Source organism: Protopterus annectens, chromosome 10.part0 (assembly GCF_019279795.1).
Source record: "Protopterus annectens isolate FY-2018-M chromosome 10.part0, PAN1.0, whole genome shotgun sequence".
Lineage (NCBI taxonomy): Eukaryota > Metazoa > Chordata > Ceratodontiformes > Protopteridae > Protopterus > Protopterus annectens.
This window is the reverse complement of record NC_056744.1, coordinates 446,312,291-446,340,130: the sequence shown is the minus strand read 5'-3', so window position 1 is coordinate 446,340,130 and position 27,840 is coordinate 446,312,291. Positions and strand designations below refer to the sequence as shown.

Genomic DNA, 27,840 nt, shown 5'->3' with positions numbered 1-27,840 from the left:
AAAAAAAAATAGCATAAATCTATAGATCTTGAAAATCAACTATTCCATATCAGGAATCTGGCATTATCAAAGGTATCTCATATATCATGACACACACCTACAGAACAAATCTTAATCAGCACCATCAGAAAGATACTCTCATTGTTAGGAGGTTGTACATGAAACAGGCCTTAAATACAGGAAGGCCATGATACAAAACTGTATTTCTCCTGGTGTAGTAATAGTTATACATAACAATCCCTAAAAATCCCTTCTAATTAAAGAAAATAATGCAGCTGGTTAACCATGGTTCCTTGTTAGAATGTTGAATGTCTAAAACATCAGTGTTCATAACACTGGTCTCAAATGAGTGAAAAGGCACAATACATAAGTACTACAAACTCAAAACTAAAAATATCACCAACACATTTTTGCAGTTGGGCAAGCCCCCTCCCCCCCCCCAACACCTCCCACACCCCTTCTGCTTAAAAATACAAACTCAGAGATCACACTACAGCTTAGAATGGGCAAAACCCCAGCTGAACTGTGATCTCAGACACCTGCCCAATTGCACTCTGCAATATTTTTTTTTTCAAGTTTGTGGCAATTCGACATTGAGCCTTTTCATTCATTTGGCATCAGTTATGAATGTCAGTATTTTGGACATTTTTTTCATTCTAACACAGATCTGGTTAGACATATGACCACACATTGTTTAAAAGTAAATGCACCTGTCTGCCAGTCAAAGTGAAAAACAGCCTGCAAAACTGTCAACAGCTCACCATGTAACAAACGTAATAGCTATTATATGCATCTAAAGTGTGGTGTAATGCATCCTTAGCATGGTGTGTTCTTATTCATTAAGTTAAAGTCAAAACACCTTATCCTTTCAGCAACCCAACAATAAACATACATCACAGCTCTGGTTCAAATGTATTAAATCAAATGTAATGGCAATTAAGGTTTTGCTTTTCATGACAAACACAGTTTATAAGCTGCAGCCACCTACAAGGAACAGGAACAAAATATGTGGACTGAGACTGAATTGCAGTGTCGGAGGGGACTGAAGAAGGTGTATCTTATTTGCAGGACATGTTCCACAGGTGTGCTGAACTGTGGTACCAGACTATCAAGGCAGTCAGGTGTACAATAAAGCTCATTGGCCAAACTGCACATTTATCAAACTGGAACACTGTACTAGTGGCACCGCCTTTGCCCACAGCTGCAGCCACATTAGAGAGGATTATAATGCATCTGTGGAGGGTACAGGGAATGAAGATCTTACATGGAAGTATGTGAACATTACCATGCATAAAAAAAATTTACTTGACAAACAATCAAAAGCTGTACCAACACACCTTCATTCAGCATAGCTTTTGATGGTTTGGCTTGTGCTCAAATGCAAAAAAAAAGCCATGCTGAACACATTTAATACTATGTAAACATTCTTATGGATGAAACAGACAAAGTTTATGTCTCAATATTACTGAGATATTGCAGACTAAAAATGAGAAAATTCACCACTATTAATTAATATCAATCAACAGGCAAGTGAAAAGTCCTAAAAGCTAAACGACATGAAGTATCCCATAAGGAAAGTGCTTCCATTTCAAAGAAAAAGGGGCTTGAATGTAACGTTTGTCAACAGCCACTGTCAAAGCAACCACATCTGAAGCATTCAAAATGTAGCTGTTGTGACGTTTATGGAAGTCAGACATGAAACATGGAGAGACTTAACCCCACCTCTAGGAAAGCAAGCCTGCAGAGATGAGAAAAATGAGAGAAGATTCACAAATGCAGCTAAAACCTGTAGAGTTGCAACAGTGACAGTGGGTGTAATCCCAACATTATGGATATGTCAGCACATACAATAAATTAACAAATGGTCATACAGCTATAGTATCAACATATGCATTACTCTGTGGAAATATGAATGTCTCAATGAGTCTTATGAATTCTGAGTGTAACATTAGTTTATGAAAAGACATACCTAGCAAATTAAGATTCTGGAAGAAGCCAAAGTGTTTTAATCTAGACAATGTTCCCTTACTAGCAATATTTTGTCATGATAAGTCTCAGGAAAACATTGCAAGCTTCAAATACCATTCTTGTAAAATGTGATCACCAATATGTTATATGCATCTCAAAGCAACAGCAAATGTGACTCAATCTGCTGGTATGAAACTGATGTAAAATGACTAATTACTCCTGCAGTAGAAATGAAATCTTCTGATACTATCAGATGCATTACTAAATCAAGAAGAAACCAAAGTTCACAACGGTTGTAAGTTTACAACCTGTGAGCCTGAACTATGATCATCTCTCTTGGTCTGTCTGCAAAGTATTTTATGTATCTGATCCAGATAAATATGGTACCTCTAGCTTATACTCTACAGTCCAACTAATGATTTTGACTATTTCTGTTTTTGGAGGTATGAGTGAGTCGCTTTTAACTGCTAAAATACTGAAACGTAAAGAATATTACTTCCAGTTCTGTCTAACTATAGCAGAGGTCCTGGGAACATGCAGTTTTCTAAAGAAAATTGGCCATACAGCAGATCCCTTGTCCTCAAGGCCTTTATGTGAAATGAACTCTCAAATAAGATCCATGTACCCGGGCTCTTTAAAGGACCCAGGGGAGCAGCCAGCCCATGCCAGAAATATTGAAGGACAGAAGGCAAGCAAGAAGTTAACACTCTCAGTCAGTATATAGCTGGCTTGTATTCATCACAAGGCCATTCTTTGCTAAAAGAACTGACTAATACATAAGCACTTAGTTTGTTAAGGAAGACTAATATGTAACCCATCCAAAGACATCATGTCAGAAAGTACAGACATCAGTCCAACCAGTTTTGAGAACATTATGACTGTAATGCAACAGCTTCTGATGGTTTGTTCATTCATTTGGTTTTCTCAGAGGGCAAACATTCTGCAACAGAAATGATACCTAGCTGTATCTTACAGTACATGAAAGTAAGGTGAGAAATTCAGTTGTATTCTACATTATAATTACATTACAACCCTTTGGCAATCAGTAGCAAACCAAATGTAAGGACTCTTGTTATCCGTATCAGTAACCATCTTAGAGTGTTCTGAATAATGCAAGAAAAGGGAAATTATTTATCTGTAATTTACAGACAAGGGGCTACCCTATCTCATCAAGTTCCACTACATTAAATACCCACACCATCAAAATCTCAACTCTTTGTAAAAGAAAAGTCATTCAGAACAAGAAAAAAAAATGTTTTTTTCAGAAAGCAAGCTCTGCCTGCACCCCACACTTTCCCTTATAGGTTTATAGGTTCATAAGTGTTTACTAGGCTAATGACCACAAGGGCCTTTTTAAGCCTAGCCATGCATCCCAAATCTCTGACAAGTTCTGATACTCTTGATAAGTGTAAGCATGGGCCTGGGATATGAACCATTTACAGGTTACCTGTGTCCATTACAGACATAGGTCCCAAACCAGGGATGAATTTCCAGTTTCCCATCCAAATTGTCCAAGCTGCAGTTGAATTGGGTTAGGGAGGAACTTTGCTTCACATGGATGGGGAGCCTGTTCTATAGATGAGGTAGTCTCTGGAATACATACCTATCTCTCCAGCAGGTCCTATTTATATCACAGGCAAGGTTTAAGTCTTTAGAATGGGTAATTCTGGCACTGCTTGTTTTGTGGATCTGGAGGAGGTCCATTAGAGTGGGGTCTGACAATGGCCTGTATGCCAGGCATAGATCTCTCCTCAAAAGCCTGCAGGAGACAGAATATAGGGATAGGGCCTTGAGGCGGTCTGTATAGGACATTTTACTTATGCCCTGTATTATTTTAGTGTGGAACCTCTGTGGATGTTCCAATTGTTGGATATGCCTGGTTAAGTACATACCAAAGGGGGTAGTGATAGGTGATAGGTCTGATGAATGCCGAATACAGTGGAACAATGACTTCCTTGGACTCATATGCCATACCTTTGTTTATAAGTTGTGCAGCATAGAATAATTTCCTCACCACTGTAGACATGTGATGGTCAAAGGCTAGATTGCTATCTATGTGAGTCCCTAAGTCCCTGACTACTGGGTCAGCTCTAAGTGATGTGTTGCCAATATGATAGTTACCAGGGATGGATGACTTCCCAAAGGATACTATTATGCATTTCTTGGCATATAGTTTTAGTCCATGTCTCTGATACCAGTTGTTTGTCTGTGTCAGCCCCTCTTGGAGAACATTTGTGTCAGTGTGAAATTCAATGACAGGTCCTAATTTGCAATCATTTGCAAATTTAGTCAGTCAGACACCAATGACATTGGCCTTGACTTCTGAGAAGTAAATGCCAAAAAGGAGCGGTCCAAGGACTGATCCCTGAGGGACTCCACTTGTGACTGGCCTCTTTGTAGAGGTGGACTCCCCAGTTCTAACTGCCTGGGTCCTGTCTGTGAGCCAGCTGGCTATCCACCGGGTGACATACGGGTTTGTACCTAACCTCATGAGTTTGTCAACAATGCCCGAGTGGGGTATTGTGCCTAATGCCCTGGCCAGGTCAAGGTAGGCAGTGTGAACAATTTAGGCATGAGCTGCCCTTGACGAAACCAAACTGGGTTGGGTCCAATGTCTGGAGTTTGCTATATCTCTACTGATCATCTCTATGATAATTCTTTCCATGGCTTTACATATAAGACTAGTGAGACTTATGGGTCTGTAGTTTCCAGGGTCTGTAGACGACCCAGCTTTGTGCAGCGGGATGACTATTGCCTTTCTCCATTCATGAGGCACAAAGCCACTTTGGAGGCTACAGTTAAATAGTAAGTCCAGAGACCCTGATAGGTCATGTTTCATGCTATTAAAAGGCATCCTGGGATATTGTCTGGGCCCACTGATGCAGTGTTCTTGGTCTTAGAGAGAGCATTAAGGTCCTGTTTCCTAGTGATAGTAAGGGGAGTTATATTTGATGATATTTCCTGAGGGAAGGTTGAGGGGGAGAGAGAGGTAAAGCTGGAGCTGAATTTATCAACCAGTAGGATTGCTATATCTTCTGGTTCAGTATAGGTGGCTCCATTCACAATGAGCTCTGCACACAACTGAGTATTGCCTTTGAGGGTGTGGACATAGCTAAATAATGCTTTCTGGTTGTCCTTGGTCTGGGAGGCCAAACATACCTCAAATATGACTTTGGTAGACTTTATTTGTCCTCCGAGTTGTTTGTTTAGTTTGATGAGAGTGCTTTTACACTGCTGGGTGCTACACCTCCAAATTTATGTAATGATTTTCTTCCTCCTGTTATACAGTCTATTGAATTTGTGATTCCACCAGGGTGGCTTGTTTTTTGAGGTAGTTCTGTACTTCTTGGTGGGTACAGCTGCCTCTATGTAGCAATTAACATGCTTGTATAGGGTTTCTGTGAACAGTTCTGCCAAGGCAGCAGTGTTCTCAGGTTGCATACACCAACTCGCTGTCACAAAGCCATGAAGAAAGGGGAACCAATAACTTGTAAAGCTGGTCAATCCCTTTCCTTAGCAGTTGAGGCCTAAATAAATAATAATAAATTTAAAAAAATAATAAACATAAAGTAAACCATAACACAGTAAAAACAGCCATTGTGTTGAAATTAAACATGAGGAACTCTGACATTCAAAAGGATGGAAATACGATGAAAAACAGAGCATGAAATGGATCTAATGTAGTGAGACACACAAAGGTAGTGTGTATTCCCACAAACAATACACAAGCCTCTTTCCAAATGCAGCCTGAAAGTACAGGGAATTTCAATGGTTTGCTTGGGGTTACCTGGTAAGTAAGATTCCGACCTATGTCTCCACATTTTCAGTGCCTTAGCGCTTTGGTTATGTTAGAACAAATAAGAAAACGTTTAATAAAATTAAACAAATATAAACTCTATTGTGAACAAGATTTTAGCATGTAAAAGAGATTGAGGGCTTCTGTGGACTGCAAGACATGTTTATCAGTGTTTAGCCTGTAAAGGGAATTCATTTTAAAAAATATGTTTGAGAGCATAAATGGTAATGAAACTTGTACAGTCATCCCTGGTATGAAGAAATGTGAGCACTGCAATTTTTGAAAATACATCAAAACGGGGGGGGGGGGGTTATTTCACTATTTTTGTTAATAAATTCCATTTGTAAGGGAGATATAACTGTGACACTACAGAAATAGCTTACATTGCTTTACTTATATTTATTTATTTATTAACATTTATTTACTGGGAAAGTCCAACTTCGAATGAAGCCAATTTTCAGCGGAGGCCCAGGGAGAAATGTTCCAGATGCACGTCTTTGTAACATGAGAGGAAACCAGAGCAGCTAGAGGAAAACCACATGAACGCAGGGTGGACATGCAGGCTCCGCACAGAAGGCACCCCAGCTGAGAATCGAAAGGAGGAACCTCTTGCTGTGAGACGACAATGCAACCGCTGCACCACTGCACTGTCCAATGTCAACTTTGTTCGTGTTTCTATATAGGAAAGACAAAACGAAAACTAAGAGAACGTATATATGAATATGAATATGACATTAAGAGAAATAAAATGACCAGTGCACTTTTAAAGCACATTCAGATGTATCCTGAGCATAATTTTAAATTCATGATAGTAGAAAAAGTTACCAGAAATGTGAGGGAAGGATAATAGATATGCTTGAGAAAAGGGAATTATAGTGGCAGACTTTGCTGAACACCTGCATCTGGCTAGGACTGAATGATTATTCCTCTATTAGCTGTGTCTTGAAACTGAAAGCATTACTGAGATGAATTTTACAATAATACTTCTTACTAGTAATTTACTGTTGTGTCTGCTTTTCAAAATTTTTTTATTATCTAGTACAAATTTAAATTAAATTATTATGAGTATTCATACTATTTTAAATCAGTTTTACTTAGATTTTTATAAGGCAGTTTAGTATATGTTTGAGTTTTTAGAGCTTGTCACTTTAAGTACGATTTTGTGCTGTCACCATGCTGTATGTGATGTGATTTAAGTTGAAGGGATATTTAAACCATTGATCTTAGCTGTTTTTTTATCTGATGAAGTCAATTAATTCTGTGGATGAAACCGCTCATCACATTAAACTTTAAGCAAATGACAGTGGACTTACAAGTCTGCTTTCTCTGGGACCATAGCAAACTAAAAACACAGAACGGCAACCAGACTGAGTAAAAAAGAAGAAGAAATGGCACGGTAAACTAGCAAGACAGTCCGCAGAAATAGTAAAATTTAACTATTTAATGAAACTGTTTTAAGCGCTTTTCGTAAGCCTGACAGCAAACTTCATCAGAAACAAATTCAAATAGAAGAAAACCCTTCTTTATATAAAAACAGGTGGTTAACATTAACCAATTACGTCACTTTGTTTGAATAAATAAAAGCACCCTGATGTTAAAGTGACTGTCTTGCTAGTTTAACGTGCCATTTCTTCTTCTTTTTTCTCTGGGACCATAGCTGTTTGGTGTGTTTTCACTGTTAAAGTAATCGCTGCTTGTATTTTGCAATTTTCTGAGCATTTAAAGTGTATTTTTTGCTACAAATCACATTTTCTCCTTCACCATTTGGTACTTATATTTTGTGTTGTAATTGCCTTGTAGAGGGGTGATTTAGCTAGGGAATAAGTTGTTTTTGTTCTGCACTTGAGGGTCCTTTTTTGCTGTGCTTTTACATTAAGAGGACTATAGTCATCCATCTTGTGGCAGAAGCTGTTGCCTGGTTTATATGAGCTGGGAAGCACACCAGGAGGGATTCAAAGTATAGTCATTTTATTGGTCACAGGGCTAAGGAGTTAGATATCACTTTCATTTCTGCTTCTACAAATTAGGAGTGTTTGTACAGAGCTGCTCACCATCCAGTGGCAGTTGGCAGTACCCTATACAGACAAAAGTGACTCCAAAGTTAAGTCTACCTATAAAATTAGTATTAGGACTGCAAACTGTAATTTAATGAAAGACTGTGTGCAGTTAAACTCAGAGCAGCTAGCTTGCATTTCAGACAGCACTAATAACATATCATAGCACTACCTTATAGCATACCCTAGTACTATTCAACTGTAGTCCTTAACCCTAGAGACCTACATAGGAGACCTCTGTAAAACCTAGCCCTCATACCCTAATGACCCAGCCTAATACAAGCCTGGACAATAAGGGTACGTAATTTCCAAATGTCTCCATAGCCAGCTTGCTAGATATGGGCATCCCGAGATGATGTAGCAATTGTCTCAGGTTCACAGACACCCTTTTAATACTTAAAGGAACCAACACAGTATGTGAGATATGTAGATACACAACTACATTGGAAGCAAAAACTCACTTAAAAATGAGGCTGTCATGAATACACACACTACATATACTACACATAGTGTCTACTATACACATAGACCATTTTATGCTGAACCACTAAAAAGTAAACTACCCAGACTTCAAAGACCTCCTAAAGTCTGAAAATGGCAAAGCCTATCCTCATTAATCTGTAAAGTACAAACCAAAAGCAACACCAAGCACCTTACATAAGCTTGCACCCAATGGACCTGGAAAAACAAAGCCCATAATGCAAGCAAACAATTTACCCAGGACTCCTGTCATAGGGAACTCCACTGTTCAACACACAGATGCCCCATTCACCAGACCGGACAAGATTACTGTCCTTGTTTATCTGGAGCCAGGATCCACCAAGTTACACATACAGTCAAGTCTTTGCACTACAGGTACCAGAATGATTCTATCATAGTCCATGTGGGCCTAAATGACCTGAGACATACCTCTCTGGACTATATGGAGAGACATTTTGGACTTCTCTGAATATATGTCTCAGACTGGTATATGCTTTGCAATGAGCAGCATTCTGCCTTCACCAAGTATGATGCCACAGTATAAACAAAAAATAACTGACTTTAACAACTGGCTGTTCCTGGTGTCAGTTCATGGGGATTCAATATCTGTCACCCTGGTGACAGACCACATTTCTTTGCCAAAGATGCCCTGCATGTGCCCCCCCCCTGACTTCTGGACTGGGGCTATTACTTTATCCATCCCCTTAGATATTTTTTAGGCAACGCCAAAGTGAGAAACCTACTGAAGTAGCAAATAAAATCCAAAGGAATATAAAGGTGTTACTGCTCAGTGCTAAGAGCCTTAACAACTCCACACACTCCAAGCTCTCCTCACTGGAGAACACAGACTTCTGTGCTATTACCGATACATGATTTAAAGTTGTAGAAAGAACTCTGGCAGTACAAAGGTAGAATGCCTTCCAGACATTTAGACCATCAGCTATGCAGACAAGGACTAGAGGTGGAGATGTCTCAATCTACATTAGCAACAAGTGTAACTTAACTCATTGTTGGTTAAACAGGATGATAAACTGTAGTTCATCCACATTCAAGTCAGAGTTCCTTACTATATCTTAGCAAGCCATAGGTCACCATCTATGCCAAAAGAATCCCAAAACTCTTATCTAGACTACCAGAAGCACTCTCCATCCTACCAAACACACTATTCATGGCAGACTTTAATTACCTGTCGATAGACTGGGAAACATACAGTGCCTCCAACTTGCAGGCACAATGTTTCCTTGACTTTACTGACACAACTGCCCTTGATCAGAGGTTTGCACTCCTTCCAGAGGTTCAAAGTTACTGGACCTTCCTACAGTTCCAGAGACTGCATCTGTCACTTATGAAAAAGTGCTGGTAAAGTTTTAGGGGCTCATCCAGAAATGGTGGGCTGAGTTGCTGCGCTTTGGCCATTATACTGTTGGGCTCCAAATATTTATTTTACAACACTGTCTTTATATGCTGCCACTGCACTCAGACCACAAGTGCTTTCCTAAGCTGAGTAAGATGGCTGTGAATAATGTATGTCAAAATAGTAAGGCTTAAATTAGCTTGACATAGACCTACTCTCCTAAAGTAATGGGAACTGCCAGATTTTTGGCATACTGGACAGCGCTGTAGCTGACAGTATCTTGTTTAAGGAAATACAGAATGTGCAATGGCATCTTGGAAGACATTTGGAGATTAGCCACAGAGAGAGGGGGGATTCAGATGTGTGATATAGTAGAATATAATGAAGTCAGTCAGGTAAGAATACTTTTTTGCAGCAGTCTCAAAAGGATTGTTTTGGCCATTGAGAATGATAGGCAATGGAAGGCAGGAGGATGTGGTATGACCTACACAAGTTTTTTATTTTAATAAAAGACCAAGATCTGAGATATTTGCATCACTGGATACTAAAGCAGAGCAAGCTGAAATACTGAGAGCAGAAAAGGTCAGGAATATTATTATCATGGCAGCAGAGTTGACCAACTTTCAGTTTCCAACACACACATTGTTTAATTTACAGAAGTTTAGTTAAGGTTTTGAGAGACATGTTAAGTGTCTTGTTTCGGAACCAATATGAACCTCAGTTGGGTAACATATCTACTAATGACTAGGAGACAGGGTTGGGATAACAAGCACGTGGTAAAGTAAGAGGCATACTCAGATGCAAAATATGAAAGGCCTTATACAGAACAGATTAAGACAGAAGTGGTCTAGTTTGCTTGGATTCCCAGTGACAGTTTAGAACTGAGGCCTATCATGTAGGTTTCCACAGCATGCAGCTCATTCCAAGAAATTCTAACTATTTGGGTAGACATGCTTCCTTCCATAAGCAATCTTGCATTCTGATGTGTTTCAGTGTTATAGGTCTGACAGTTATGAACAACTGCTGGAGCTGTGTGTGTGTGTGTGTGTGTGTGGGGGGGGGGGGTCACTGATGGCTAACCCTTCTGAAGACTGCTGTTACCAACTGTCACTGCTTGAGTACCACAAGGTGGAGGCTGCAAGAATCAGACTTTTAATTGCGCACTTGAACAACTAAGTTGCAGGCTGCACTATAGCTAGAAAGGCTATGTGGATTTGTGGGTTATTATATACCATGTTCAGAATTCAACATATATCTAAGGAAGGGGTTAGGGTTTCCACAAGGCACCAAGGAAGATGCTGCATTGTAACCAGCTTCTGCAGCTTAAAGGTCTCTACACAGAAATGGCCACACTGAGGGAAAGATGTGGGGAGAAGGGGGTCATGGAGCTCTGTTAATAGAACCTTTTTGGGATTAAAAAACACATAAGAAAAAATGATTCAAGAAGGTATCAAAGATATTATCACTGACCAATTCCACTGTGGTGCCGCCCAACATGTTTTAACTGCAGTCCATGGATCATCGAAATGAGATCATTCTTTCTAGGCCATATTCCTGTTGTGCTGGCATAGACCTTAAGGATAAAAACAGAAAAGAGCATTAAAAGACAGATCTCAGATATTCTCAGACCTATCCAATAAATATGTATATATTATTCCTTAAATTTACTAAATAATCTCTTGTTGATGCTCACTTAAGTAGAAAGGACACACACACAGAATTACTGGCTTCTCTATTTTGCTTTCCTATTATCACCATCTTCCCATCCTTTTTTATGCTGTAAATAGACTGCATGTTCTATTCTGTAAATAAAATGCATGGACCACAGTTGTATTACAATGCATATTACTATTACGAATCACTGTATCAGCTCAACCAAATGTATGTTTGTGTCTGGCAGTTGGCTTAGAAGATTAAGGAGCTGATTTCTGTGGTCCAGTGGTACAAGGTTTGATACCCTCAGTCATCATTGCCTAACTGTGTGACTCTGAGCAAGTCACTTAGGCAGACGACACTTCCAGGCTGAGTTTGAAAAGAGGTCCAGGGAGATCATTGCTCTTACTCATCTGTCTACATTTCAATACTTTTGTTTGCTGTGCTGACATGTACTTAAAATTGTCTTGCATATCTATTTTGTTTGGATTTCTGAATCCATGAGATGGAGTTTGGTTTGCAATAATGTAGACAATATCAGGGGACCCAGAAGGGAAATAAAACAAAAAAAGGGTAGATTTCTGAAGAAATATATGAGCATATTTGGTACTGAAGATGTGAATTCAGTAGTAGGAACTCAGAACATATATAATATTCCTTAATGTACAATAACTGGGCTACCGTGGACAGAAATTATATTTTACAATAGCATGTGAGCTGTGACATGCATCTGATAATTACTTCAGATCATGCACCAATAAGAACCAAGAAAAAGATGCAGCATAATGAAGTAAAAATGAGATAACAGCACATTTTACTTATCTGTTAAAAGGTGAGGAATTTAAGGAATGGGTAGTGGAAATTACTCAAGAGTTATTAGGAAGGTCAAAACTGATTCAGAAGGGCTACCTAGTAAGTGGGATAGAATGAAAATGGACTTTAAAAACAGGGTAGAATTAAAACAAAGCATATGGGAAAGTAATATTTGGAACTATTTAGAAAGCTTGATAAATGATAAAGTATTGCAAAATAAAGGGAATCTCACAGAACAATAACAGGAGCAACTGCAGAGTGCTAAAGGGAAAAGAAAAGCATATTTAGGGTAATATGCATGAGTTTATAAAAGTTTATTTTAAGCAACCTCTGCAGACAAAAACTATTAGCACAGTAACTTATACAACAGAAAGTAGAAAGGGGTGTTATAAAACCTAAGCAGCTTATGACAAGAAAAATGACCAGATATTAAGAGATACTTTGGAAATTCTATGAAAATGTATATAAAGCAGACAAATGTGGAAACCAAAAAAAGAAACAAATGGAAATATTCATGGAAGACAATTATGCCAAAGTTGGAGGATGATAAGAGACAACAATTAATAGCTAACAGAGGAAAAAGATTATATAAAAACGGTGAAGTATAATCAATCAGCAGGCAACTACTGAGGAATAGATGATACTCCTGTGAAAGTTTAGAATTTGGGAGTGAAGAAAAGGATAAAGGTCTGGCAGAATTTGTTTAACAACATTTTAAAAGGTGGGGAAGTACCAGGATCTTAAAAGAAAGCTACCACAGAATTAGGCTGTATGACCCAAAGAGGGCAAGGACCTTTCAGAACCAGCTTCATAAAGATCAATTTCAGTTTCAAATCATGATTATAAAGTGGCAAAGGTGCTACGAAATTGATAGATACAGATCAATGTGGTTTTGTGAACAGGATGCAAACCTTTGACAACATTTATAGAACAATGATGATCTAGAGGGCAAATAGCTCAATACTCAAATAGAAGACAACTGTTGCTTTGTATATGGTTCTGAATAAGGTTTGTTGTTGGGTTCAACTCTGGGGAGGATATCTTTAATACATTCTAGGAATCCAGAGACTCAAAAAGAAATATTAAATCAACATGCTAAGTTTAATGGACTTTAGGAGTAAATGGATCTAAGCATGGTCAAAGAAATTATAAAGTATGTTGTCCACTGGTTAATGCATAGGAAATATTTGAGAGATGTAGGCATAACTTATAATAGATGATGTTCAGACTGCTATCACAGAATATGAACAGACTGGTAGAAAATGAAGAAAAGGAGGAGAATATTAGCTTGTATTCAAAAGGATGCAATATTCATTGCATTGCTGCAAGAAATCCAACTCAATAAAAAGGAGAATGAGGAGCGCATAAGACTGAAGAGTAAACTAAGTTTCTTTGAGGGGGTTGAAAATAAAAGAAAGCAAGGGGTTATGCTGTCAATAAAAAGGTGCAAGGAATAAAATGGAGGAGTAAAAAAGATAGGCAGAGGAGATATATTACAATCAAGTGGATTTGGCAAGGTCTGTATGTTACAACAGCATTGGTTTACCTGTCCCCCCCCCCCAAAGCCAGTAAGCAAGAGATACAACAAATATTGGATGAAATTATGGGAATGCACAGAGAAATTTTAACAACAGGAGGAGACTGGAATCTATTAGGAAATAAAAATGAAGTCTCAGGAAGTCCTAGAACACACAATACAAAAAGGTCAATTCTTAGAAAAATATATGAGACTGTTTGGTTTTAGATGTCTTGGAGACCCAAACAGGTTATAATGAATTTACATAATATTCAGGCAGATACTCCACCTGGGCTTGACTAGATAGATTTTAGATAACAAAGTAACACATTCATGTTATGTGCCTTGTACACCCACTCAATCCTGTTGTCAGAGTATGGCCAATCCAACTAGATCAACAGTCACTACATAGGCAGTGGCAATCTTCCACATACGTATCAAACTCAAATAAAAAAAAAAAGTTTCTCAACCTGAGTTACAGAATGTCTACTAGAGAATATACAGATGGGGCTGAATGACTAGCAAAAATCTGGGACAGCTACATAGGAAAAATAAAGCATGAAAAAATAACAACTGGGGGAAATATGGAATAGGAGCCATGATAAATACAGCCACTTTATTACAATACTGCAGGAACTATGTCAATATCACAGTGGGGGGTGGCTCTGGGTATCAACAGCAAGTTAAGGAAACAAAGAAAGAAACGGTAGATTATCTTGACAAGGTTAATGATTGAAAAACTGAAGTGATGAAATGCCTTTTCTTTGACACCAATCCAGAATTGAAAACTAGACATACAGAACCTATGCTCTGGTAAAGGTTGCTAAGTGGTGGAAAGGTGTTAGACTGGAGGGAAGCAAAAGAACAATTCATTCTCCATCCTAGAGACTACTTAACATACACAGGTAAGAGGTGTAGAGATAGGAGCTTTGCACATGATAGTAGCGAACTAGTATCAGAGGACAGTAGAATATATCTGGGAAGCTAGATAAGCTGAAACTATTAATATATAGAGCTAGAATAGAGCTAAGATAGGCTCAAGCAAAAAGTTTAAAATATATTTGTTTGGAATATAGTCAAGACAAATCCTGGTCAAAAGAATGGTCAGAGATGGGCATTAATTCTAGGTATGCCACAAAACCTAGAGGTTTTTAAATATAATGTTTGCACAAGTACTTTTATACTCCAGCCAGGTTAGCTCTTATGTTCCCACAGAAGTATGATACACATTTGCAGTACACAGAGGGAGCTAGGGGGAAGTTGGGTACATATGTTTGGGGAGAGTAGTAGTCTAAATGATTTTAAATACGGTGTTTACATGGTAGCCACTAAGATAACAGACAATTGATTTCAACTAAATAAATGAGACTGCAACAGTAGTTTCAAAATGTGATTTGGTGCTAACAAGCTTATTACTACTGGTTGCTAAAAAGTAATCAGGAGAAAATTAAAGACCAGACACAAATCAACAATATAAGATGTTGAGTGTATAATAGAAGAAATTAAGGAGATGAATTGAAAACAAGCATGAAATGAAAGCTTACAATCAGCAAGTACAGTAAATGGGAGCTAATTCAATATATGCACAGCAGGAACAACATTGGACAGACTATTGAGAGAAGACTCTAAAGGGGACACTTACCATCCTGATCAATTTGTAGGAAATAATGACTGGAAAGAAATTTGCTTCTGTCATTACAATGATATATTACTCTGGGTATGGGCGTCATTGTACATTTTTTAACTGTATTTTATTTCTAGGAGGAGGTAATATGGAATGGTTTCTTTATCTCATTGTGTGTTTACTAAAAGCAATACAATTGAAAATGTAAGATGTACACAGATTGTGCATGCATTTGATATTATTAAACTTGTTTGAATTAATATTTCTGGAAATAAAAGATTTTAAAATTAAAACAATGTGACCCAGAGGGAAGCAGAATGTAAGAAGACAAGGTGGGTCTTGATGCAAAGAAATCATTCAATAGAGTTAGTTAGGGTTTTCTGAGTAGGCCAATGGCACCATTTACATTTCCTGATAGAATAAAAAAGCTAATTAGGATGATATACACATGGTCAGAGGCAGGAATTAGTGTGAAAGGGTTCCTCTCTAGCAAGTTGTGCTTGAATAGAGGAACCAGGCAGAGGTGTCTTCTTTCTGATTTGTCATTTGCTTTGTACTTAGATTCACTGGCAAAGAAAATAAGGAACTCATAATTTAAGGATATATCTGGTATGGTACTCAAGAATAGTTAGCTTTACTTGCTGGTGATATTATTTTGAATTTGATAAATCCTGAAAAATACATTTTGGGGTTCTGGAATATTCTGACACAATTCCAAGTCTTTCTGGAGTATAAAATTAATGAAGAAAACAAAGGCTAAAGAAGTAAATTACATACCCATACATGAACTGGTTCAGTAATATGGGGACATAGCAAGATGGAAGTATTTAGGTATATGAATTAAAAAAAATATTCTGTTATGGCAGATAAGGATGTGCTGGACGAGACTACACAAAAGATAACAGAAAAACTGAGGAATTGGAAGGTCTTGCATGTGGATACGGACAGTAAGTTACAAGCAAAGAGAATGTTTTTAATCCCTTTAATTTTATATATAGGTCAGGTATATTTTTATCATCCAATGGAGAAGTTGTGAATGGTAATTAAAAAAGAAGTACATGATTTTTTGGGAGGGGAAATGGGCAAGAGTTAATTGGAAAAGTTGATTCTGTAGATAAAGTAAGACTGTTCAGGATTACCAGATTTACAGCTATGCAGTTAAGTTCATATACATAACACTAGCAGAAGGTTATAAATCAAAGTGGAAGGGGTGATGATAAAACTGGAGGGGGAGTTCAACAAATAAGGACAGAGTAGGATTTTGGATAAAGATTCTTATGCAGAATAAAAACAACCATACAAAACATTCTACACACGAAGTAGCAGAGAGTATTCTAAAAATGATATCAACACGGCAATGGCGAAAGGAGATCTTTGATAAAAAGGATGACTGTAAGTAAGGGTACAAAAAATAGACATGAAGGCAGCTGGAATTTACTGGAGAAAATTAGTAAAGAAACCAAGAGAGGGGAGCAAATAACTATGGAGAAAAGATTCAGAGTGAAATGAAGCCAAGCAGGTCTGGGCTGCAGGTTGGAGAGCCTTCCACACGGACTGATAAAAGAATATATGTAAACAAAAAGGAACGGGGACCAGTAAGTGAAAGGCCACTTTGGTAGGGCCTTTGGTTGATTCAACAAGAGAAGCAGCTATTAAAAAAAGGATAATCAGTAGAGTATATAAAGCACTGCATGACAACTATAAGAATCAATCATAGGCGGGTATAAAAGATGAGCAAGACAGACTGGAAAGGTAATTTACCAAGGAACAATATGAAGGCATTGACATGGCACCAAAGTCACCAACTATGTCCAGAAGGCTTTTTTGCTTGAAAGTGTTTTCAAACATATTTTTTACCCCAATCAATTTTTTTTTCCTCGGGTAGAGAGTGAAAGCAGGGGGTGTGATGAGAAAGACTAGGGTAACTGGGAATCAATTTTGGGAATGCAACAAGTGGACAGATTTTAAACATTCCTTATATAGTATTTTGTCAATAATGTCAGGGAAGCAAATTGTTGTAACTAAGGAAATAATTCTTTTGAGCTGGGACATAGGTTCATAATTGCCTAGACATAGGTCTTACTAAATTTAATGCTACTGGCTGACAAAAATAAATCTGAACCAACTGTAACTGAAGTAATGACTGTTGTAAAGAAGGTAAAAGAACTATAAGGAAGCTCATCAAAAATGGCTGCACTATGATGAACAGCTTAATTTCAGCTCTCCCAGTGTGAAAAAAATGAAAGATAAGGGCCAGTAACTCTGCCAGTTTTAGTAAATTCAGTTACTGGCTAGTAAGTACACTGCCTGGATGCTAGCAAAGAAGAAGCATAGAGAGCCTGAAAGAAAATCATCAAGAAAAGGTGAACAGAAAACACTGACTGGGAAGAATCATGCAGCTGTTCATCAAACTGCTACATGCACTTGCTCTTTGTATAGTTTGTCTTTCTCTACCTTGAGTCTTATCTATGTTAATTTCTAATATGCTATTTGTTTGTAAATAATTTGTAACCTTTTGTTATTCTAAAGTGTACTGTAGTCTACTCTGGATTTTACAATGTCCTATCCTATATACTCTATTTTTGTATTTTCTGGAGCTTTTGTCCTCAGGCCTCTGCTGAAAAAAGGCTTCTTGCCCAGTCAAATGTCAATAAATAAATAAAATACAGTTCAAGCTCCAGCTGTGGTGCAGCACATGGCTTCCATTAGACTAGAGGAAAAATAAATCAAATGTGCTCAGAGTTGATTAAAATAAATGAAACATTGAAGGAAAATATCACTGCCACAGTAGCAAAGATGTGGTAGGGGGCATGAAGCGACGTTAAATTCTCTGAAAGATAAATTATTTCTGAAAATTCTGTAACAACTACATTTGATTAGAGAATGTTCTAGTAGCAGATTTATGGGATTACCTTGACAGAAAAATAAGAGAAATGGTGGAGATGTATTTATTTTACTAAACTTTGTGAGCTGGGATATAACACTGGTCTCTTTGAACCACTTACAGGTTCAGCCTGGGAATAAAAAAAAAAAAACAAAAAAATAAAACAGAAACTACAAAGTATAAAATCAGCAAATATGCAATGCAACCAAGTGAATTTAACAGAATAAATAACACAATTTCAGTTAAGAGAATAATTCAGCTACATCAGAAATCTAAAAGGGAAGGCCCAGCTTTGTGCTGAACTAGTAGTGGATGGTACCACTCATACTTATCCTGAGGACATTGCCAACCTGCTAGCAGACAGTTTTGGTGCAAACTTCACTCTTCTGTCCCCACCAGACATACCCAATGCATACCTGTCACCAGTCCTCTACCTAGTATCTCTAAAGAGCAGGTCATAACCGCACTCTCCATGGCCAAAAACACAGCCTCTATAGGACTAGATAACATCCCAAACTGCCTACTAAATGGTCTAAAACAGGACCTAGCGGAACTATTTGGCACTCTCTTCGATCACAGTTTAAGTATTGGCTTTGTCCTAGCAGAGTGAAAAACAGCAACAGTAATTCCCTTGCACAAAGGGGGCCCATCAACAGACCCTGGGAACTATAGAACCATAGGCCTAATCAGCCTTATCTGCAAGGCCATGGAGAGAATCATCATGGACCTTATTAACAAGGAAATAGGTGACCTTCAAACTCTTGACCCAACCCAATTTGGCTTCGTTAACGATAGATCATGCTTATTAAACCTGGTGGACTTCTTCAAGAATGTCACTAAAGCCCTGGATTAAGGCAAAACAGTACTTACAGTCTATCTTGTCTTAGCCAAGGCTTTTGACAAAATCCTCCACTCAGGCATCATTGAGAAACTCACCCAGCTGGGAATTAATCCATATGTCACTAGATGGGTAGGCAACTGGCTCACTGACAGAATGCATACAGTCAAAGTTGGAGATTTTACCTCTGACAGCAGATAAGTTACCAATGGTATACCACATGGTTATGTGCTGGGCTCCCTACTGTTTGGAATCTATTTCTCAGAAGTCCAGGTGAAAATAGATGGCCTGTGGCTTACTAAGTTCACCGATTACTGCAAACTAGGTGCAATCACGGAGTCTCCCAATGATGGTGATATACTACAAAAAGGGCTTACACAGATAAATGACTGGTGCCAAAGCCATAGACTTAAACTAAATGCAAAACAATACATTGTCATCCCTTTCGGCAAAGAGGAACTCCATGCAAATTAGAACAGTACCCCCCCTTAGCTCAAACCCTGTGGTCAGAGATTTGTGAACACAGGTTGACAACAACTTTAACTTCGATCACCATGTGTCCACAGTGGTAAGGAAGGCCTTCTACGTTGCACATCTCATAGGTAAGAGCATCACATTCCCAGTTAAGGATGTTATAACTCCCCTGTACTCATCCCTCATCAGACCACTAATAGAGTACAACGTACCCTTCTGTATGTACCACACCAGACACCTGCAGCAGTTGGAGAGACCTCAGAGGCTTCTCTTCAAGAAAATTCAGGGCCTTCAACACATGACCTACATGGACAGATGGAAGGCTCTGTCACTCTACTCTTTATCTTATAGGCTGTTGAGACACAACTTGTGCCAGGCCTACAAAGCAGTCTCGGAACCTGTCCTAATGGAAATGCTGCACTTCTGCAAGTCAAATGGGACAAGATTCACTAGCTCTAGGGATCTTAACCTAACCTATGAAATTAACAGGACATGCTGGAGAGACAGATATGTCTGTCTCCCAGAGACTGCCACTACTCTGGAACAAACTCCCAACTGAAGTAAAACAGAGCTACTCAATGACCCTATTTAAGCATAACTTAAACAAATGGATGGTAGACCATCAATTTACCCTTGGGGTGTTACCTATGTCCCACCGGGATAAGGGCAGTCGGTGCTGATCATAGACTCACGCTGCAAATATAGACCACACAACTTGGTCAATAAGGGAAAAAGGGTATAACATGGGTGGGCTTACAAAGGCCCTAGGGCCAATTGCCTAGTAACCCCCTATGAAACTATGAACCTATAAGACATAATACCCATTCAGTTTGAAACAATGGAATATGGGCAAAAAAAGAAAGAAATAGTCACCAAAGTAGTATTTCAGAGAGAAAAAAGAGTAAGCATAACTATCAAAAATAGTAAAACTGTGGAAGAAGTTAGTTTATATACATCATTGCTACAGTATAAATCTGAAGTTAGTAGCTCTGGAGTTTTTACTGATTAGAGTAGGTGTTTTGAGACAGAAGATTAATGTGTGTGTGTAGGTAGATGGAATGGGAGGGTGGTAGACTTGGGTAACTGTACAAGTCATTTAACAAATGTAAGCTGCATTTTTGAGGAGGAAGTGCTTATGTTTCATTATGAACATATCAAAGGAGAATTCAAACAGAGATAATCAGAAAATGCGATACAGAAGGATGATCTTACCCAGCAGAACAAGGAAAAGGAAGTCAAGGAAATCTGGTATTAACAAGGGTGATGCCCAGGACCTTTGAAGTTCTCTTTTACAGTGGGATTGCACTAAAATGAGCTATCCGAATATTTAACTCATTGCGGATCAATGGAATCAACATGTTTTTCAGAAGTATGGGTAGAAAGTACAGTTGTGTACACTTACCATAAATGTAGATGTTCGAGTGTATTCACTGTTGCAGTCATCACATTTGGGTTATCCTGCCAGGGGTAGCCCTCAGTCGGCCCGAATACCAGAGGCTTAGTATTTCTGCGTCAGTTGCTGTTGCTTCAGGACTGACGTCAGGTCGTCAGTGGTATAAAATCAGGCAGCCGACACCATTACATCAGTTTTTCTTGCCCTAACTGTCAGAAGCCCTCCAAATAGGGAGCTAGTTTATGGTGGAAGAATACCCCAGTAGAATGTAAATACCAAAATAAAAGGAATCCCTGTAAGGAGAGAGAGAGAGAGACAAGGGGGATGGAGGGGGGGAAACCAGGACTGCAACAGTGAATACACTCGAACATCTACATTTATGGTAAGTGTACACAACTGTTCCCCTTTCTAGATATAATCTCTTCCCAGATGCATTCTCCATATATTTCCTCCTTAACTATTTACTTCTTCTATTCCTTATCTGTACTTTAGAAAAGCATGCAATTGTGTGTATCTAGCATTAAACATATATCTATGTTGTTATAATACAAAATAAGAACTTCACTGTAATTACACTTCTTTATGTATATTTGGAGCTTTTCTCCCCGGACCTCCGCTGAAACTGCACATGTATCCAGTCGGACTTTCCCGGTTAACAAATGTAAAATAAAATAAAATAAATAAATAAATAAACTGTACTATATTCTTCATGTTTCACTGTTGCAGTCATCACATTTGGGCTGATTCCCAAAGCTGAAGAAATGGGTGGAGGCAGTGAAGAAGACTGTGGGCTGGCTAGGATGTCCTGTAAGACTGTGATGGCAAAGCCTGCCCTGGATTTGGAAAAGATAGGCAGGTGATAATGCTTGGTGAAGGTATGAACAGATGTCCATGTTGCAGTCTCCAGGATGTCCCTGGTAGGGACCCCTCTGACAAATGCTGCAGAGGTGGAGGTTGATTTGGTGGAATGTGTCCTGACCCCCTTTGGGGGTGGTTTCCCATGCTGTCTGTAGCAGAAATTGATGCAGTGTGCTATCCATTTGGAGATTGTTTGTTTGGATATGGCTTTGCCCTCTGCTCCTGCTACAAAACTGACTAGCAATTGATCAATTTCTCTGAAAGATTTAATCCTATCCAGACAGAATCTGAGCTGTCTGTGCACATCTAGAGAGTGCAGAATCCTTTCCTCCTTGTTTTGTGGGTTAGGGAAGAAGGTGGGCAAATGTATGGATTGGTTGAGAGCCACACTGGACACCACTTCAGGCATGAAGGATGGGTTAGTCCTGAGTGAGACTCTGTCAGCATGGAAAATGATGAAGGGCTCTATAGCCATGAGTACTTGTAGCTCTGATACTCTTCTAGCTGAAGTGATGGCCAGAAGCAAGGCTGTTTTCCAAGACAGAAATTTTAATTCTGCTGAAGCTGCAGGTTCAAATGGGGGGGTAGGGAGAGCTTTTCCAGCACAAAGTTAAGGTCCCAAGCTGTAGTAGGAGCTCTTCTGGGTGGCCTTAAGTTGTTAGCCCCTCTTAGGAACTGTTTGATGAGAGGGTGTAAGAAGAGAGGAGGCTCTGTGTTGTAATGAGCAGGGATGGCAGAGGTATGAATTTTAAAAGAAGAGAAGGATAGAGCCCTGTTTAGTAGGTCTGCCAGGTAATCAAGGATGAGAGGTAGGGAGGGCTGTGCTGTTCCGGCTCCCTTAGCCTGGATCCAGGTGCCAAACCTTTTCCACTTGTCAACACTGGATTTGCTTGTGCTGGGGCGTCTGGCCTCATGTATAACATCTAGAACTTGTTTGCTTAGGTTGGCAGCTAGAGGGGTGGTCAGGGAATAAGCCAGGCTGCCAGGTTGAGGGTCTGCAATTGGGGATGCAGGAATTCTCCATTCCCCTGGGTCAGGAGTGCAGGGATCTGAGGTAGGTACCATGGTGGCAGGGGTGACAGGGGACTGCCCTCGGCTTTTCCTCCCTTATTTTGAGCAGTACCCTTGATATGAGTGGTAGAGGGGGAAATGCATAGACTGAGAGGTTCACCCACTGGAAGGATAGGGCATCTACTTTCCAGTACTTGCTGTGAGGTTCCCTGGTGCAGAATTTCCTGAGCTGATGATTGGAGTGGGAGACAAACAGGTCGACCTTCACGGTACCCCATTTCTGGGTTACAAGGTTAAAGGTGCTGTGGTCTAGCTGCCACTCGTGTGGGTCTAGCACGTTTCTGCTTAAGTTGTCTGCCAGAGAGTTTAGAGAACCTGGCAGGAATTGTGCTAGCAGGTGTAGCTGCATGGCTGAGGCTGTGTGCCAAAGGGTCATGGCGAGCCTGCAAAGAGGATAAGAATGTGTCTCTCCCTGCTTGTTGATATACCACATCACTGTGCTGTTGTCTGTCTTGATCAGTAGAGGCCCCAGGGAGAATAGGGGTCTGAAGGCTGTCAGGGCGTACTGAGCAGCTAATATCTCTTTTTGGTTGATGTGCAGATGCATTTGATTTGGGCTCCAGTGACCCTGAATGCATCTGACGTCAAGGTGTGCACCCCAAGCATAGTCGAATGCGTTTGTGGTGAGGGTCTGGGCGGCGTGGGGTTGTGAGAAGGGAAGTCTCTGGCTGTGGTTGCAAACTGCTGCCTACCAAAGAAAATCTTTCCTTAGACAAGGTATCATTGGTATGAGAGTTTCCAAGTCTTGAGAGTGTTGACACCAAAGGCTTTTTAGGTACCATTGTAGTTTCCTCATATGCAGTCTGGCATATGGAATGAGTAAGATGCAGGAAGCCATGAACCCTAGAGCTTGCAGGATTTTCCTTGTGGTTAACTGAATTCTGGTGGCTAGTTGAGAGAAGTAGTCTGTCACGTAGGAGTAAGGAATGCCATTTGGGATGCTGTGTCCAGGCTTGCTCTCAGGAATACAATTTTTTGTGTGGGGACTAGTTTTGATTTCTTTTCGTTGATAGTATACCCCAGGGAGGTCAGTAAGTCCTTTACAAAGGTCAGGTGCTGTAACAGCTTTTCCTGACTGTCTGCCTGACTCAGGCAATTGTCGAAGTAGTGGTAAATTTGAATATTTCTTTGCCTGCAAAAAGCAATGGCTAGAGCCAGGCATTTTGTGAAAATGCTGGGAGCAGTGGATAAGCCAAAGGGAAGCACAGAGAACTGAAAGTGCATAGATCCTGCCCTGAAACGTAGATATTTCCTGCAAGATTCCCTGATTACGATGTGTAGGTAGACCTCTTTTAGGTCTAGGGTGGCTAACCAAGCATCCTTGGAAAGCATAGATAGACATTGCTGGAGGGTGAGCATTTTGAATTTTGGTATCAACAGAAAGGTGTTTAGAATGGAGAGAATGAGGACTGGGCGCCAGGTGCCTTCTTTTCTGGGTACCAGGAAGAGTCTGGAATTGAAACCTTGACCTATCTTTTCTAAAGGAACATGCTGTATTGCCTCATGTAGAGCAGGGAATGGACTTGCTTTTTGGCCTCTGCTGACTGGTTTGGAGGAAGATCTGGGAACCTTTTTGGGGTTGGCAGAGTGTGGAAAGGAAATTTATATACCTGGGACACTATGTTGAGGACCCATCGGTCGTTGGTAATAGAGGACCAGTTACTTGCATGGAAGGAGAATTTTCCTCTTAGGGGCACAAGCAGGTGGGCAGAGGTAAGGGGGTAGAAGTGTAAAGTCATTGTAAGTTCTTACCATAAGGTGGTGGCTTTGCACTCCCTGTTTTTGAAGAGGAGGAACTCCAATGCTTAGATCTCTGCATTCCCTGGGGCTGCTGTCTGGAGGGTCTGTTTCCCCTGGGTCTGGGCTGAGCTGGCCTGGAGGGGGCAGGAAAGGACCACTGCTTGGAAGGGCAATGCCTACTGAACCTCGGAGGCTGGAACTGTATGAAATCTTTAACTGTCTGCATAGATTTAGCATTTTCTTCCATCTTTTTTAAGATCTCTTCTGCCTTAGTGCCAAATAAATTGTCTTTGTTCAATGGTCCTTCTAATAATTTGGACTTGACATGGCCTGGAAAGGTCTGTTCCTTAAGCCAAGCATGCCTTCTCAGGACAAAACCAGGGACTGCTGCCTTGCAAGATGCTTCTAGGGCATCACAGCCACATTGCAAGGTGTGCTTAGTAACTTGACTTGCAGAATGCATTAGCTCTTGTATTTCTTTAATTTCTGCAGAAGCAGAAAAGGAAGATATTTTTTGTTTAAGGAGTTCTATGGTATGCTGCTGATATTTCAGCATGTGGAACTGCCAATTTAATGCTCTAATAGCAAGAGTAGCAGAGGTGTATACATTTTTACCCCATCTGTCTAAAGCTCGGGAATCCCTATCGGGGGGGTGGGATTCTTAGCTGAGGTTGCTTTAATTCCTTTAGGTCCTTGAGACATGACCTCTGGGCCAGCAGTAGGATTTCTGAAAAGACATTTGTGAGAGTCAGGGACTCTGTAGTACCTGTCAAGTTCCTGGGCGCAGGAGGAAGGGTGTCAGGAGTCAAACTGGATTCCGTAAAAACATCATCCACAACATCCAGGACAGAAGGAATGGCCAAAGGTCTGTGCTGTGGTAAATCTAAGAATTCCCTGAGTCTCTTTTTTGACTGAGGATAGTCTTGACATTCCCATTGGAAATGCTCCCTTAAAGTATGAAGGATTTACCAAATGAAAAATCCTCAGATGGAGAGGCAGAAGGAATGGATTCCTCTGCATCAGAATCCTCATAAGCAGAGAGGGGTTGCATATCTTCATATTCAGAAGCATTAGGGTCATTGGACTCCTGTTCAGATAAAACTACTGGGGACAAGTCTCTTTTTCTTTTGAAGGGGTAGCCTGGCTTCCCCTAATAAGCATAATAAGGTCTTCTGCCATTTTAAGCATTTGAGAGTAAGGCAAGGAAGCAGGTACCTGAGCTTGGGTCGTTGTTTTTTTGGGCGTAGTTTGTACCCTAGGCCTTAGAAACTTAGTAGTTTTAGAAAGAACTGAAGACGCAAAATAATTCATTGGTCTGTGTCGAGTAGCGGTAGTGCGAAGTACATCCTCGGGAGCCGGTGCCTGCTCAGTGGCTCCGGACCCATCCAAGGTAGAGACATCCACAGGATCCTTCATCGAAGAAGAGTCTCGCGGCATACTGGACTACAAAAGGGTCTCGGTAGCGGCCTGCGAATCCACAGAAGCAGGTATCAGGGGCTGTGAACGCACCTCACTGAGGACCAGAGAACTGACAACTAGTTTAGCGGAAGTGTCATCGGCAGTTTTGCACCTGTGCGGTCTGTCTCTGTCTTTATCCTTATGTTCTTTCGGAAGATTGGTAGTGTGATGGTTTACCGAAGTCATATCGGAATTCGAGGACTGAGAGCAAAAATATCTAGCGACAATAAGGGTCCAACGATGCATAGTTCTGGAGTTGAACAAAGCACAAAAGCGACAGGGAGGGACATCGTGGTCTGGGCCAAAACAGGGGACGCAGTAAGAATGGAAGTCTCGGTGTGGTATTTGCTTTCCACAGGCGAGACAACTGTTAACTTTTTCTTACATCGGTTGGAGCAAGAAAAAAGGATCCCCAACAGGGTACTTAGCTTTAAAAGACTTCAACTTCAATTCGGAAACGAAAACTCAGGTAGTGGCCGAACGGCACTCATGCGAACTGCTTCTGCTTCCGGTTCCTCTGCAAGAAAGACCGATGTAATGGCATCGTCTGCCTGATTTTATACCACTGTTGACCTGATGTCAGTCCTGGAGCAACAGCAACTGACGCAGAAATACTAAGCCTTTGGTATTCGGGCCGACTGAGGTCTACCCCTGGCAGGATAACCCAAATGTGATGACTGCAACAGTGAAACATGAAGAACATCCTTATGTTTCTTTATTTATTCTTGTAACAAGCCACCAAACTACTGCACAAATACACACTTATGAGACATGGTTCTTTATAATGGCAGAGACTCTACAAGGCCAACAATAGGGGCAGTTCCAGGAGGATGGACTTCTCCTGGCACCTAAACAACATGCTTCTGAATATAAGCTCTCCAGAGATTTGTGGTAACCATAATGAACTCCAGGCACAACTGAAGACAGTAAAAGAATTCTGAAATGTGAAACTACCAGACAGAGACTGCATGTAACTGGCTGAAAGAATGATGAAGATACACATAGATGGAGGACAACTTACCAAAAATATGTTTATCAATATGTTTCATTACTTTTTTATGCAATTTTACAAACCAGAACAATAACACTTGTTGCTACTTGAACTACAAAGAGATTGAAAGGAAACATCATAATCAACTTTAAAAAAGAGGTTTGATCCCACATACAGACAAGATCTAATACACATCTTAGTAATTATTTTGAATGCCTCGCTAAGAAGGTATTAACTAATAACATTAATCATTAACAATAAAACTAAAGCTTATCAGCACAAAGTTAAAAGCTACCTTCCTGAGTTAGGATATGAATGTTGTACTGTACTACTGCCTGTTCTCTTCTTCTAATTTAAGCCTGGCACATTATATACTTTACACTTACAGTTTTCTGGGCTACCTGCTTATCATCTCCTTATTACTGATAGCACAAGGGTTCTTCCGGTCTGAAGCTATCAGACAATGTCTCACAGCTGCAAGCTCAATAAACCATCTTTTTCCCATCCTTCCTGAGGAATTTAAGGCTGAATGAGATAATGTTACCCACAATTCAAATCTTGATGGGTATGAGGTCTAATCTCTTTATTTAAAGGACTGGGGCTCAGTCCCAAAACTTATGTCCAGCATAAGTTACAACCCATAAATGCCCTTCACTCCTCTAAGGTAGGATAACCCCTCAACAAATGTGCTTTGGTGCACAGTATCCATTATGGACAAACAAAAAATAGTTGTCATATAGCATGAAAATTTGAGGTGTTCAAATGAAAAAATGATTTTGTTTTTAGCACCTCCTTACCTAACACTGGCTTACAATGTTCAAAAGTGCTTAAGGCCCCGAAAATTCCAAATGTCTATAGCTTGTAATCAATATCTA

The 27,840-nt window shown here is 39.9% G+C and overlaps 1 protein-coding gene across 1 annotated transcript in view; it reads right to left on the bottom strand.

The window, feature by feature from the left end:
- The window catches only part of ERI3 (ERI1 exoribonuclease family member 3), a 3,093,638-nt gene that overhangs the window by 199,883 nt on the left and 2,865,915 nt on the right, over positions 1-27,840 (bottom strand). The window contains exon 6 of the mRNA XM_044085355.1: positions 11,123-11,225. Within this exon, the coding sequence (XP_043941290.1) occupies positions 11,123-11,225 (103 nt within the window). The remainder of the gene's footprint in view (positions 1-11,122; positions 11,226-27,840) is intronic.